A 15,913-nucleotide genomic window follows, 5' to 3' on the forward strand; every position below is an offset into this window, starting at 1 on the left:
CAGTCTAAACTCAAGAGACAGAATGAAGTTTATGGCCTGCTGGGAGTCTTGCCATGACTTCGGGTTCTCACTCTCGAAAGAACATCCAGCCGCAGTAGTGGCCTCCTAGGATGGCCTATCAATCACAAGACATTTGGGGAGAAAGCTTATCTTTATACCATTGACGCCCATTAGCTCCAAGCCCCGAGACTCAGTACCGAGTAGAGTTTGGGTTTATCTGCCTTTACTTTTCTAAGCGGAAGACTTCTCTGGCCACAATATCCTGGTCACCCTCGTGCCCGGGCTGAACTTTGGGTAGAGGACACTGCCCAAAGTTATATCAGCAGAGAAACCTGAATGCTTGGCTTAAAGTGAGGGTTACTTTATTGAGTTTCTGCTCCTAAAGCACGTGACATATACAAAGAATAAGACACAAGGTGTGTGAGTAGCTTTTCCGTTCTTGACCTTCCATTGGCAGAAGAGGATCCTTCCTCAGACCCGCCTCTTGCAGGTCAACACACACACAACTCTGGAAGTCGGCATTGTGTAGTCACAAGATACAGTGGCAACTCATCACCATGAATTTACCAGGGCTATACAGACTGAGATTAAGCAAACCAACTGAGCTATAGGGGGTTCATGGGAAGACCACTAGAAACTCAACAAAAATGTACTGTAACAATGCAGAACACTTGAAACGTTATTTTTTCCTAAACTGAATTTGGCCTAAGGTAGAGGTCTAAAGGAGAAAAAAACCCCAAACCTTCACTACCACTGAAACAAACACTGAAGTACTTAGTAATTTATAGAACTAAAGTTGAAGATGAACATTGTCCCAGAGTCAAGGGGGGCTGAAATATGCTTAAGGTGACTTTGTTTCAATCAAGAAGATTCTGTTCAGAGAAAGATGGATTCCAGCTCGGACCTGGATTAAAACTCCACATTCCCCCAGAGAACCAATTTATCCGGGTTCTTCTTTGATCTTATGCAGGCATTTGAAACAGTTGCTTGACACGTCATGGAATTTTAAAGCTATGCACAACACGGAAGTCATTCTGGAACATGGGTGCCTTCTTTTCTTTACCACGAAGTTTCTTTCGGAGAACAAAGATCCTATTTTCAAACAACTGTGGTCATTAACCGTGGGTGTCAGGACACATAGGGCATGGTCAGTGTTGGCAGAGTCATTCCTAAAGAAAGTGGCTAAGTTCCCATGAGGGATCAAGACAATTTATTTCAATGCATGGGGAAAGTCAACAAGGAAATGGGGGAAGGGATCCTCACAACAGCAGAAGGCGCACAGACACCTGGGAGCCCCGGCGATTTCAGCGCAGGACCAGGAGTCTTCATCTCCATCTGCGTCACATCAGCGAAGAGCTTCCAAGGGTCATAACTAGCCTTGTAAAGGCTCGTGGCCCCGTCTGCACGCTTCAGCAGGCCTCTGCAGAAGCAGCCATTCCTCCAGTCTGCTTCCTTCATGTCCAGGATTGTGGAGCTTGGTGGAGACACGAAGCTTCAGGAACTCAAACCACCTCCCCCGAAAAGACGACTATTTTACACTGTATTTTCTATGAACCAGCCTCTGGGTTCTCTGCTCTTCTTTCTTTCCAACGATTTTCCCCCCTTCTTTTCTTGGCAGCAGATCCATAAAAAGTGAAAACCACAGAAAACATCACCTTGGGAGACAAAGAAGACTAAGACAGGTCTGGCCACTCGACAAATGTCTTGGCCTTGACCTACACAGGAGCGGTTAAGACTCGTGCTACGGCTGCCGCTGCTCCTGTGTAACACTGTGTTTGGACGGTTGAACAGGTGCAAAAAGGAATGCCACTGAGTCCCCTCGGTGTCGCCCAACCGTGCAGCTCATGGTGTGGGAGGTGGTTTTGGGGACGGGCACGAGCTCTCGCTGTCAAAGCTGGCAGCCCGGCCCTGCCACTGCAGAGAGGGGAGAAGGCTGGTTATTGATCGCCAAGGGGGTTTGCATTTCAACTTTCAAAACTTCTCTGGCCCATGCACTGAATTCACCTTTCCCGGCTTTTCATAAGCTTTCTGGAATTTTGCTGTGAGCCATGCAAAAACAGAAGGGAAAGAGCTGTAGGGCTTCTAGTTTGGAATACCTGATTTTTAAAAAAAGACCTACTGCAGAGATAATTAAAGCTCTCTCCACTGTGTGCAGTGCGTGTGCGTGTGCGTGTGCGTTAATGAGGTGCTATGACTGGGCCATTTCTGAGTGCTTCAGCCATTTTTCACACTGAAAATCAGATTATGTTAGCAGCGAAAGAGGCAGTCCACAGAGTATGCCCTTACTGCCAAGAACCCACGATCATGAATTATTAGCAATTTGTCTGGGAGCTGTTAGTACAGCTACAGACCTGATATTGCTTTAGCTCTGTGCTCTCTTTCTTAGGCCTAATGCTTCCTATGAGCATTCACACCCACCTTGTGAGGAGGTGGGGGTGTGAGGGGGGCAGCCCTGCTCCCCTTTCTGTGGCATCTCCTTCCTTCTGTCATCTCACAGGATGCCCCCTTTCAGACCCACCTTGACCCTGCTGTCAAAGTGGGTGATGTAATGGGGCATCATGGAGTGAAGAAGTTGGGACTGAGGATGGATGGAAGGCCGCCTGAGCCGTTCGACCCTTCCTTACACTGAAAAGCCAGTCATGCTGGAGCAATGCATTCTGGGCAAAGAACTGACCCCGGGCATATTCTTGACCCGTCTTGAGGCTGTGTAACTTCAAAGTGAGGCAGGGTCCACTGCTCATGCCATCCTTCTTATGAGCTGGGGGGGGCCCAGACCTCTCCCAGGTGCCCGTGGGATACAGCTCCAGAGAGTCAGGGCAGTGGTGGAGATGACCCTTCAGAACTGAAGTACAGCCCTTCTGCTTCCCCCGAACTTTGGGGGTCTCCGCCGTGGAATGATGGGCCAAGTAGAAGCTATGTTATCATTTGTGCATGAATGGGGGTGGGAGGGGGAAGGATGCAGTTCTCCCCACAGCACAGCCATTTCTAGACAGAGCTGAGCCCCCTAAGGAGCAGACCATTTGCCAGCCAGCATTTCCTTCTGGAAACCCACCGTGCTGAGGAGAGATCCAGGCCACTGGAGCACCTCCATGCTCCTAATTCTACACAAGGCCTCTGCCACCTTTCCTGGGCTCGGTCCCCTAGTGCTTCCTGTGCAGGCCGATCAGCAGACCCTCACAACTAGCCAAATACCGGACAATCCGGTACTGATGACCACCGCTGTGTGCCCTAGATCCGAGCGATCTTAGCCTGCTTGACCTGGAGGCGGGCCCAGGGGATCATCAGGTCAGCAATCTCGTTCTCACGGACAACAGAACGAAGACAGAAGTCAAGACACAGCTAGTTAGGGGCAGAGCCAGGATGTGAAGCCAGGACCCCTAATTCCCAGCGCGGCCTTCTTCCTGCTCCATTCCGCCGCCGCCTGAGCATCTGGCCGAATCAGGGGAAGAAGGAGATGCAAAGTGTGAGAAGAAACCTAACCTCTTTGGGTCCACACCAGGTACTTACTCCTAACTCCGGGTGGTAGTCTCTCTGCGTGCAGCATCCACGTGAATGAAATCACAACCGAGGGTTTCCCTGGTGAAATATTTCAAATAAATAAACGCCTGGTTGTTGAGCCCACTGTGACCTCTGACTCAAGGGTTCCCTAACTAGGAGGTGACACAGGATGATTGCTACTGTTCGCATTCGACTCGCCTTTGTTTTAGGAACTGGGCTTTTTTATGGTAGGACCTTTAATGTGGGTGAAAGGTGACACTGTAGTCTCTGGCTTCTTCCCTGGGGAAGCATGCCACCTAAACAGTCTGATTGATAGGCCAGTTCAGAGGAGAAAAAAAACGAAGTGGCTTCACAGAGTATCTGTTTTGCTCTATATAATAGCCCAAAGAGAAGTCACAGCAGTGTAATTGTTAATCCGGGACAGATGAAGAAGGTGCACTGATCNACAGAGAAGGGAGATGCATTCGTGGACAATGGGGAGGTGAATAATCCCAGCAGGCTCAGCATGGTGGCTGTGAAATAGCAAAGAACTGGCCGCCCGCCCCTGGCGGCTGTGTTTATTGCTCTGAAATGGGTCACGCTCCAACAGAGATCTGAAATCTCTGGAAGCTGCTCTAAACTTGGGGCTCCATGATAGAATGCCCTGGAGGAGGCTGCTGGTCAAGCCGGACTCTGTGCATGGTGACAGCAATGAAACGTGGCACGGGGCAGGAGTGCTGAGAGGGAAGAGGGCCACGGCCGCTGCCGGAGAGGGAGGCTCATGGTGGCTTAATCAACTTCTTCTCACGAAGACATCCCAGCGGGGAAAAATACCTTTTCAGTTAATTTGTTCCCCTCGACCTTATTTGAAAACCCTAAACAAGGGAGCAAGCATGGGGCCTTCTGTTCTCATTAATAAAAAAGAAATGATCACAGCACTTGAAACTCCTCGAAGAAAGGTACAATATAAATAGAGAGCACTTTACAGATACGATACCATTTATCTTCCCAGGAGCTGGGGAATAAGATTTCTTTATGTGCTGTACAAACGGGAGAAACAGGTGCCAGGAGCAAGGTTCTTGCTCAATGTCCAGCACAGAACTGAAGAGGTGAGCCGGGACCCCTAAGGCATGATCGAGGGGGATAAACGTTCAAGTACAATGCATCATGTGAGCCCAAAAAGGGTTTACCTCCTATCCGCCTGGTAGGTTTCTAGACGCATTTTTTAAAGATTCTTAAACTGTGGGCGCTCAAAGTGTAGGTGAAACCCTAAGTTGCCAAGATGAATGTCATTTGCAGCTTCTTCATACAGAGAACTAATCAGCTGAGTGGAAAAGGGTAGGATAATGAGTGGAGGAGGGGCGGTCTAGGGAGCTTGGTGTGTGAAGTCAAGAAAAAAGTAAGCCCAAAGGATAGGAATCAATTTAATCTCTTTTCGTTTTCCATATACTGTTACTTTCCCTTTACTGTCTCATCAAATATTCATTTTCAAGGGCTTGATTCTACTTTATCTTTCTTTCGTTTGCAGTCTGGACTAGTGAGTCAGAGTTTTCAAAGAAATGGGACTTGGAATCAATTATTTGGCTTAATTAGGTGGCATTCATCACGGAGTGATTCTGGAACCGAGTCGCGGCAGTCCGTGCCACTCGGCACCCACCCTCAACTCCAGCCGCTGCTGGCCAGTTGCTTCGGTTGGCATGGCCAGACCAGCGTGTCCTCTCTCTGAGGTGATGCACCCTGAGGACTCACTGGCTCTGCTATTCATCATTTAAGGGTCAGAGTTTCCAGAAGAGCAGAGATGACGGGAGCCTACCGCCTCATTTACCAGGAAACGGGAGACCAGAAGAAGCAGTGGCCGCTTGCGTGTCCCTGCCCCTAAACCATCCCGAACACTCCAGTGTACTTACTCTACTCTTAACGTATCTCCAGTGGGTTCAAAAAGGGAAGAGGGGGCAGGGCACCCTCCCTTGATTGAATCACCCCTGCATTCAAGTCTCTAGGCACCTACCGTTCTGTCTAGGAGCTGCCTCCTGAGTAGGCAGAGGCTGGTCGTGGGTGCCTCGCCCACACCCTGCAAAGAAAGCTTTCTGGATAAGAGGGGGCAGAAGCTCCCTTGGGGGAAGGAGCTGGAGAGCTAGGGATGGGACTGGCCTCAGTCATTCAAGCTTCATGCCTCTGGTAGAATTGAGGCAACCAACAAGGCAGAAACATGAGGCCTCAGAGGACCAGGAACATTGTGTCTATGACCTACTTCTCCATGCTGGCCTTGAAGGCATGCCTAGCTGAGTAGGTAAATCAATTAGCCTGGCTTCTAGAACCTTCTATCCCTCACAGGATTCCACACGTCCAAATCCCCTCAGCTCTCAGTCTCTCAAGACAACTCACACTGCTGGAAATAGGTGGTAACACCCCAAAAAGAAAGGGGAGCTGGGAGGTCCTCTGGGTTTGCCTCCCACACCTTTCCCATGTGGCAGAGCCTAAAGAAGGGATTACAGTTGACCCTTGAACAACATTAGGATTAGAGGCACTGACCCTCCACACAGTCAAAACTCTGAGTATCGCTTTTCCTCCTCCTAATCTTAACTAATCACGTACTGCTGACTGGAAGCCTTGCCGATAACATAAACAGCCAATTAACACATATTTTGTAAGTTATAGGAATTCTACACTGTATTCTTATAATAAGGTAAGCTTATTAGAAAATGTTAAGGATGTCATGAGGGTGCGGTGCTGGGGTGGCTCAGTTGGTTGAGCGTCCGACTTCAGCTCAGGTCGTTTTTTGTGGTTTATGAGTTCGAGCCCCGCATCGGGCTCCGTGCTGACAGCCAGCTCAGAGCCTGGAACCTGCTTCAGATTCTGTGTCTCCCTCTCTCTTGCCCCCTCCCCTGCTTGCTCTCTGCCTCTCTGTCTCTCTCGAAAATAAATAAACATTAAAAAAATTTTTTTAATAAAGCCATCAGGGAGAGAAAATACATTTACAGTACTGTACTGGTTTTACGTTTTAAAAAATCCACACCTAAGTGGACCCACACAGTTCCAACCGTGTTGTTCAAAGGTCAACTGTACTGTTTTTAAGGTGACTGCTTTTCAGCTGAGGGGCCATGTGGCATCACGATTAAAGCTTTTTTTTTTTTTATGAGTAGATTTTCCAATTTTATACTCTAGACTTCTTAGACTTGAAGGCTAGAAAGAACAATCACCCAGGTTTTTGAATATGGGATGGAGTATGAGATACTCAAAATGAAGTTTAAAGCTCACCTGGCAAGCCCCACCTCCCAACCCATTTGAGAAAAAGCAGGCCTGGGAGCCCCCAGGATAACACATCATGGGATCTTACATTGGTGGAGTTTGGCGGAGGGGAAGCCAACTGTAAATGTCACCGGAAGGGACAGTTTCTTTGCAGTTGGGAGAAATGATTGGCTCAAGATTATATAGCAAGTGTGAAGGGGCCAAGATCGGAGCCCAGGGCTCAGGACTCCATTACATCCGTGTTACGATCCGGTCACACAGCGTGCCACCTTGAAGCCGTACTCTGTCCCCAACAATGGGAGAACAAGCACTGATGGCAGCAAGACCTTCCCTCTGGCCATCGGCGCCCAGGCAGTGAAGACTGCCTTGGGACCCCCTAGCTAGAGCCTCAGGGAACCTAGTGCTGATCTCACCCTCTTGGGGCTTTCCCCCAAAGGACTGATGTGGCCCTGGGGGCTTTGTGAAAGTGTTCTGGGCCTGGCACGGCTGAGCTGCTGGGAAGGCTTCCTCTACATTTTAATTTTCCATTTAGAACTCAGTGTCACTTTCAATATGCTCGACATCAGAGGCTTTTTGTCAGGCAGCTTCCCACTGTCCTCCTCCATTTCCTTCCTGCCTGTTACGCACTGGGTGAGAAGCGCGTAGCCCCCCGCACACCCCAGGAAGGACCCACGAAGGCGAGGTCGTACAGCCGCCAACTGCCATTCTCCAGCCCGCGCTGCCATGCAGCAGACATGCCAAGGGCCAAGCGCGACCTCACCCACCTCTTTGAAGGATTTCTTTACCTCCACCAAGGAGTGCCAGTGGGCGATGGGCTTCCGTGGGTATGCCAGCATCTCGTTCCAGTGGTCCCTGCCCAGGCCTTCGGCATTGGTCCCCACGCGACAGACTCCTATGATCTCATTGTGGCCCACTCTGAGGGAGAAACAGAGGGCCTGGCGCTGGTGACCAGACACGCTGCCAGACGGGAGCTCCTGGGGTCTGGGATTCTGCCTGGCAGGTCCAACTCAGATTGCCGGGCTCTGAAAACAGATGCTCGGCAGGGGCTCGGAGTGCCCACTTTGCCCACCCTCCTTGGGGGGACACTGACACAGACCGATGAGAGAAGGTTACAAACTGCTTTGGAATTACAGGAAATGGTGGGCAGATGGCCTGACCTTAGGCAATGGGAGGGTTTAAGTCTTGTCCCTTATTGGACGCAGCTAGCACATCACAGCCTTGCTTGAGATATCAGCATGTGGAAATAAATCACCCCGCTCGAAGTACTCTTCCTCCATACCCACAAAGGCTAGAACGTGATTTATTCACTCAGCAAGAACATCCATCACCACTCAGCTGTGTTCAGCGAGCACCTAGTATGCCCGAGAGCTTGTGCTAAAAATTGCAGACGGAGGGCTACTGCATTTTTTCTTCTCTCCTTCAGCTGGAGTGACACCCGGAGAGAAGGTGTCATGGTGGCTGGGGTGGCTGGAAAACGTTTTTGATCCAGCTGAGGGAAAAGAGGGTCTGGATAAGCGGAAGAGAAGAAATACATCCAAAGAAGGGGAAATTAAGTTGGATGGACATGTGGGGTCTAGATTCTGGAAGGCCTTGAGAAGCATAGAGCCTGGGTAACAGGAGCCATTGATGGTTCTTGAGAAGGGTAGGTCCCAAAGAAAGTGGTCCTTTAGGAGAGTGTGCTTCTAGTGAGCCAGGGAGTGACAGGGGCAGGGGTCAGCTGAGACGCTGCACAGCCATCCCCGAGTGGAAGTGGTAGCAGCATCAGAAATGGAAAGGACAGAGAGACATTTTAGAGGACAGATGCCAGGACTTGGTGGCAGATGGGGGAACAGGAGTAGTCAGGGGTAAATTTGGGAAAACTGATGGGTGGATTGGCCCCTGACAGAAACGGGCCTGCTGTGAAGCCAAACTTGAGCTTCTGCTCAGGGGAATCCATGCTCTTCCTCAAACTTCTGCACCCTTCTTGGGTGGAGGCAAATTTGAGGCCAATGGGCCCCTGAGCCCTGAACCACAGGGTCCAAGGTCGGGAAACCCTGTGCTGCACTGGTGCGGGCGTGAAGGGCGGGTACACATGGCCCTCTGGGACCAGCACCTACCGGTCGTAATCCATAACCGAGATGAGCAGGCTGACTTGATCCATGTTCTCTGGGGGAATGTCAAAGATGATGGCTTCATTGTAGACAGGATTGAGAGTGTTCTTTTTTATGGTGGTTTTCTTCTTCTTCAGTCTCCGCCCGTCACAAAGCAGGGACACTTTGACATATGGATCTGTGCCAGCGGGGGTGATGGGAAGGGAAGGGAGCATGTTAACCAGATGTCCTGGAACATAATTTGCAGCGGAGGGACGGAAGCCACAGACCTACTGTCGCTCATCAGATGGTATCAGTGGGTTGTTAGGATAATTAAACCACCTTGTATTTATGTAGCACACCTGTCTCTGAGGACACTTCGTGCTTAATAAACACAGAGTCTAGCGACCTCAGGATTATTGGGAGAGTGCCTAATGGACTTTCACTAATGGTGAAGCTGGCCTCAAATCAGACAGGACACCTGCCCATGGGTATGTGGATCACGGCCCTAAATCTCCGCTCCAAAATGGCCAGCTGGCTCCAGAGGGTGGTGAAGCTGAACAAGGCACTCAGTTCCTTTCACCTACTTGGAGTCCTTTCCTCCGGGGGTTTGTCAGCAGTATTAACCAAAGGATAAGGGGGTAAAAATAGAGTCGATGACACCCAAGGAGTAGCAGCACGTCAGAGTAAATGAACAGCGACAATCACAATGCTCGTCCTGTCCTCCCACCTGACGATGGGATTATGGGTCTCATTGTCCCAAGGAGCTCGTTTCCAGTTGGTATCAAGAAAGGCCTTGCTCTCTGCTTCCCTGGGAAGCCGTTTCCTGCCCACTTCTAGGCAGAAGAGGAGGGTGGGGCTGTGGCGGGGGCCGTGAACAAGGCGGCTTCCTGAGAATCAGGGCAGCCAGCTGACATTTCATTTCTCAGTGGGATCTTGGATTCTCTCCATCCCCAGAGGAGATGTCTTTTTACTGAGCGTCCATGTGTCTCCCATCCCTGTCTTTCCTTTAGTTCCCTGAATAGGTCTTTTGTGGTCATCCTTCTACCCTGAAATTTTCCACTCATCCAAGTGAAGTGACACCTATTGTATCTCCTAGCACAGGTGTCTCAGACGCCATCATAATTGTTATTTATGCCGCATGGCTGAAGAAATGGGAGGGCGACTCACAGGTAATAACAGCTGTTGAGACGCTGATGTGCTGAGACACCTCCTTGCCCAGAAGCCAGGGTTCATGTGAATCTGTCCGTGGCTGTGGGCCAACCAGCCACCTCCTGGTGCCTTGATGCACGGGCATGCGGTTCTGTCTCTTGGGTACCTGAGCATCCACCAGGCCCTCATGCACCCTGGGCATCGCTGGGGTGGGGGTGGGGGTTCTCACAAAGAATCTCTGTGAGAGAGCTTTCTGGTTTCTGTGGGCTCTGTCCTCTAGGGAGGTGCCCGGGACAGTGCTCAGGTCCAGGCGGTCAGGTGGGAAAGCCTGTTCCCATACCTACCTACACTGCAAAAGGTGTACACTGCTTTGGAAAGTGTCTTCAGGCTTGAGGCCGCTCAAGGGCTGGCTCCACTTGCATGCACCCCTAGAGCCCAACAGATTCCCATGTCACCAGGCTTGGAAAAATACGGCAGGGCCACCTGTCCCAACGGCCACCAGGCCAATGCCTATTACTGACCGGGAGATTCTCAGCTTCCTTCCCCAACTCTGTTTACTCCCCCAAGGCCTATCCATTTATAAATTTCAGTGGGTGTATTTCCCTTGAAGAACCCATCGATCTTATGATTGTCCAAGAGGCTAAGCAGGGAGATGACCATTCCTTTGGATCCTCTGGGGCAAAAGTCTGTGGCTTCTAGTGGAGTGCTGCCTCCACATGGCCTTAGATGTTGTTTCTTCTCTAACAGCCTCTGATGTTCCGTGTGGCGAGGGAGGGGGCACAAAGCCTGGCAGTGTATTTCGGCCTCGTTGTCCTGAGAGCCATCATAATTCACCATTTAGTATGTACCAAGCACTGTGCGGAGATTTATGTACATCATGTCTTTTAAACTTCCCCCCGACCCCTATAAAATATTTATCGTCATCATCCCCTTTTATAGGTAGGGATATTGAGGCCAGACAGATTAAGGAACTTGCCTCCAATTTGAACCTAGCTCTGTCTGTCTCCAAAATCTAACGCTTTAAACCACCAGACTCAAATCAGTACCACCTGGATGTGGCGGAGATGGGTGGGTTTTGTGGCATCTGGACCCTTATTATTTTGTGTTATTTTCATTGTCATCATTCCAGTGGATGGTGGAGAATTGGTTCATGATTAGTTAAATCAAGGGGACTAGGAAGACCTGTGGGCTCAGGGGTCAATGTTACAGAAATCAAGAACAGGCAAAAAGTTCCATTTGCCCCCTGGCTTAGTCCCATATCAAAGCAGTCTGGGCTGAAGGCAACCTCAAAGTCCTCCTCAAAAACAGGAGATCTAGTTTCAGAGGCCCCGGGCACATACACCCCCACGGTATCACCCTCTGACAACGTTCCCCATGCTACATATTCATTCAGTCACTCATTCAAAACGTATTTATTCAACACCTATTGTGTTGCCGTGGGCCGTTCCAGACCTTTGCTTACATCTGTGAACCAAACAGACAGAAATCCCCGACAGAAAGAGGACCCCTGAATTTTCAGTCAAGTGGAGATTTAATACCCAGCTTCCAATCCCAGGTGAAAAAGAGGGTCAGTTGCAAGAGGGAGATCAGAATTTGGCATGAGAAAAAAATCTCTCCCCCACAACCCTCTGATGTGGAACGGCCATTCTGATTACCTCAGTGGCTTCAGCATAAGCTCTCTCTCTCTAGCACATCGATTTAATTACACCCGAGAAGATAGTGTGGGGACTTAGGCAGCAAAATCCTATTTCCCTCAGCAGCCTGGAGAGAGTCCTCGGTGAATTCCTGTCCCTGGCATGCACTTATTTTGATATTAAAATGAAATCTACATCAGCTGTATTTTTGGAGGAAGCTGACTTGCTGGGGCCTAAGAGCTTTACACATATCGGGAGAGGCTCCTTAAGTTCCTCACCACGACCCCCCCTGAAATGCAGGGGAAGGAGAGGCATTAGGGTGGGCGCCATCTTGGAGAGCTTTTGGTCTGGAAGACACGAGTGTCACACAGAGACAGTGGAGGCTGGGAGCAGAGGCTCCAAAGGATTCAGGGAGGCAAGACGCACACATTACTTCAGCATCTTCCAACCGTCTCCCCCCAAGCCTCATCTTTCGGGGTCTAATACCTCATCTTCTTCCACTTACACCAAGGTTGCACCTGGGCCCAGATGTCTGCGGCTGGACCGCCCCCTCCGTACGGCACCTGAGACAACACCAAGGAGTTTTCCAGGAACTAAGTCATGAATGGATAAAAGGAAAAATCTTCCATTACCTTTCGTATCTACCACCCAGGCTCAGAGGCACGTCTGCGGTGGTTTTCCACTGGAAACCTGATTCATCACAAGAGCCTCTTGGGTGATGGGTCTTGGAAAACAAGGCTTTTCCTTCATTTGTAGCTCTGCACGCAGCCCAGGCTGTTCTGTAAGTCTGCTCTTTGGGACACTTCACCCCATTTCGCTTCTCGGGCTGATTTGAGCAGACAGCAGGAAGGAGGCTCCTGGGACCCACGCTACTCCTCTGTTTTATCAAAACTCAAATACCTTCTCTGACAACAACGTTGCCATGGGAAAGGATCAGTCTCTATAGCTGCCCTAAGCAAGCACTTCCTCGGCTCACGGCTCACGCTTCCTGCTGTCCTTAGCGGCTCTCCTGGCACTGGGGCTGGGCGGGGCCAGGAGCCCTGCGGGAAGAACTCAAATACAAATGCACTTTGCTTTTCAGTGGCTTCACCCCTTTAACTAAGTCTGGGGGGCTGCCACAGGGCTGTGCAGACCTCCAAACATTTACACACTCAAACTTGACATAACCCTTAAAAGTCCTGGGGCCTCCTATCACTGGAAAGATTTTCCTTATTTTCTTTTCTCCTATTGTGTTTACTTCTTATTCTCTGCCTCTTCTGAGGGGAAGAATGATAGGAGTCGCTAATATCTACTGAGTGCTTATTTTGTGTCTGGCACAAGTGTAAGGACTTAAATGAATCAATGCATTTATCCTTAAAGCAAACTGTACGTTCTTTTTTCAGATTAGAACATCAAAGCATTACATGGCAAGGGAGTGGCAGAACTGGAATTTGAGTCCAGAGCTGGGGTTCCCCTTCTAACAGCACTGATAGTTTTGGGGCGCTTGGGGGGCTCAGTCGGTAGAGCATCTGACTTTGGCTCAGGTCATGATCTCATGGTTCGTGGGTTTGAGCCCCGTGTTGGGCTCTATGCTGACAGCTCAGAGCCTGGAGCCTATTTAGGATTCTATGTCTCCCTCTCTCACTGCCCCTCCCCTGTTCACGCTCGTGCTCTCTCTCTCTCTCAGAAATAAATAATAAAACATTAAAAAATTAAAAAAAAACAGGAAACTTCAAAAAAATAAGTATTAAAGTAATTTTTTCCCAGGGTGCCTTGGTGGTTCAGTCAGTTAAGCTTCTGACTTCGTCTCAGGTCATGATCTCACGGTTCGTGGGTTCGAGCCCCGTGTCGAGCTCTGTGCTGACAGTTCAGAGCCTGGAGCTTGTTTCAGATTCTGTGTCTCCCTCTCTCTCTGACCCTCCCCAATTGTGCTCTGTCTCTCTCTCTCAAAAATAAACATTCAAAGAAAAAAAAGAACACCGACTTCTCCCTTCTCTCTAACATTTTTCCAAGTCTTAATGTCTGGGTGGCTGGAAGACCACATGGCGAGCTGCTTGGGTAGGACAGGTACCTGAATAGCCTGTAATGTCCATCGCCTTGAGATTCCGACATTTGATCACTGTGAGCGTGAGCCTGCCTGCTGTGGGCAGGTAGCACAGCGAGAACATGATCTCTCCCAGATCCACGCTTTCCTGCAAAGAAGCAGACGAGAGGGCAGATGAGAGGGACACAGGTCCCTGGGCAGCTGCCACGGGCCACTCTGGGGCCCAGGAGAATGCCCTTTGGGGCAGAGTGCCATGTCTTTTGGACCCAAGGATCTGGTCTCCATGCCGGGAGTAGCTGGGAATTAAAGTCAATGATCACGATATTGCCTCTTCAGTACAATTTGCCCCCTTCACTGTTCCTTCCGAACTCTGCTCAGATTCTGGTCCCGGTCTTCACGGACCTGCTCTGTGCTGACTTGCCCTGCATGCGTCCCCTCCCCACCTCCCTTGGCTGCAGCCCCGGGACCAGCAGCCCCTTTGTGGCCCGGTCCTATTCCCTTCCAGCTCGCCCTTCTGAGCCACTGGTCCCCTTCACTCCACACCCCAGCCCCTTGCCGGGCTCATGGTCGTGACCATGCATCAGACACACCCCGGCCATCCAGAGCTCTCTCCCAGCAGGTCTGCTTCCTGCGCTTGGCTCGGTTGTTTCTCACCAGTCCCTCTGCTTCCTCGCCTCCCTGGAGAACCTCCAGCTCTGTCGCCTCCAGGCCTCAGTGTGGACACACTAGGGATCGTGACCTCGCTCCGGCCACGCTGCAGACCAAGGAGATATACAACTCTACATCTCATTTGTGCCCGGTCTTGGATCCCCCTTGTCCTTTCCCCTTAAATGTGGTCAACCTTCAAAAATGACCCCAGCAAAGAGTACACAGTGCTGTGTCTCCTAGAGGCCCCAATTCTAGGAAGTTTCTGAGCAACAGGGAACAGGAAAACTTCAAACAGGGTAAAGATGTCTGTCTGTCAGTTACATCGCTCTTTCCTGGACTGCTTCCTCTTCTTACTCCCCCCCCCCCCCCCNCTCTGAAACCTCCCCTCAGCCTCTGAGGCTGGCCTGCTGCCCCGGGGACCCCAGGTGGAAGAGGAAGAAGGCAGGGTTTGCGGGGGGGTGGGGGGCTTGGATTTCAGATGGGGCCATCTGTTCCTTCAGGCATCCGTTCAGTCAACAAATGTTCACTGAGCACCTGCTGTGTGCTGGGTGTTGTTCTGGGAAAGACCAAAATACACAAAAAGCCCTGCCCTGATGGAGCTTACATTTTTACTCGGGCAAAGGGCACCTGGCCCAGACTGGAGAATAATCCAGACACTCCCACCCCTTCCCTAGCATGTGGCCCTGGCTCTCCTCCAGATGGAGCCTTGCCCTGGCCCAAGATTCGTCTTGGTATTTTTACTCACCCCACAATTAAATCCCAGAGTGGCAGAAGGGGGGTCTGGCTGGGGCAGAGCCAGACACCCCATAGGGGCAGGACCCCCTCCAGCACACAGAGCCTGTGATGCCACAGAGCCGGCGACCCCAGACCCACAGCCACCAGCTCCCGGGTCTGCAGGACCTCTGCAAGCAGGCAGGGAGTGCTGTCACCAACCCTACTTCGCAGGCGGAGCACTCAGGGTTCAAACTCCCTTCTCAGAGCTCTGCCGGCCAGGCTTAATACCGCTGGCAGGAGATGCAGCTGGACTCCTAACTCTTAGGAGAGTGCTCCTCACACTCCATGCTGGAGCACCTGCCAGCTCACTGAGGGAGCACCTCAGGGTAACCCCGGCCCCTCTAGACCTTATACCACAGCTTCCTGCACCTGTTCACTTGTCGGCTCCTGTGGGCTGAGAACCTGATGGAGGCACCGAGCTTTGTGGAGAGCACATAGTCCCCCCTCCGCACGCACATGGTCCAGGGGCGTGTCACCAATCAGAAGAAGTGCCGGGATCTCCACCTCCCTCAGGGCGGCTCCTGGGCCCTTAGCCCTCTAGTCCAGGGAGCGAGAGAGACACAGGAAATGGTCGAGCGACAGGGTGTGGAGGGAGTGTGATGGCCGGTCCCCTCCTGCAGCAGGTCCCCAGGGCACCCGGCTGAAAGTCCTTTCTCTGACCGAGGCACACTGAGGTACAAGGGGGGGCCCCCAGCACCCTTCATGTCCCTTACAACCCTCCTCGGTTCGTTCCTACCCAAAGTTAGAGAAGCCTTTTCGACCCCATGGCAGCACCAAGAACTAACCCTCTCACCTGCCGACCATGTGCCACGTCCTTCAAAGCCAGATGGTCTCAAGAAGCCCTGCCACAGCCTTACGAGGTATGTGCTCCTATCGTCCCCACTGCA

At 51.0% G+C, this 15,913-nt stretch overlaps 1 protein-coding gene across 2 annotated transcripts in view; it reads right to left on the reverse strand.

Moving 5' to 3' along the window:
• Positions 1-340: 340 nt before the first annotated feature.
• The window catches only part of SYT6 (synaptotagmin 6), a 57,065-nt gene continuing 41,492 nt past the window's right edge, over positions 341-15,913 (reverse strand). The window contains exons 4-7 of one of the 2 annotated variants that reach the window (XM_077767891.1): positions 13,632-13,752; positions 8,823-8,994; positions 7,491-7,641; positions 341-1,914 (exon numbers count right to left, since the gene is read on the reverse strand). In XM_077767891.1, the coding sequence (XP_077624017.1) occupies positions 1,843-1,914; positions 7,491-7,641; positions 8,823-8,994; positions 13,632-13,752 (516 nt within the window). In that variant the 3' untranslated portion in view covers positions 341-1,842. Of the gene's footprint in view, positions 1,915-3,558; positions 3,577-7,490; positions 7,642-8,822; positions 8,995-13,631; positions 13,753-15,913 lie in introns of those variants that run through there. The other variant, XM_077767898.1, reaches the window with a different exon arrangement.

The sequence above is a fragment of the Crocuta crocuta genome, unplaced genomic scaffold (assembly GCF_008692635.1).
Source record: "Crocuta crocuta isolate KB4526 unplaced genomic scaffold, BGI_CrCroc_1.0 scaffold180, whole genome shotgun sequence".
Classification (NCBI taxonomy): Eukaryota; Metazoa; Chordata; class Mammalia; order Carnivora; family Hyaenidae; genus Crocuta; species Crocuta crocuta.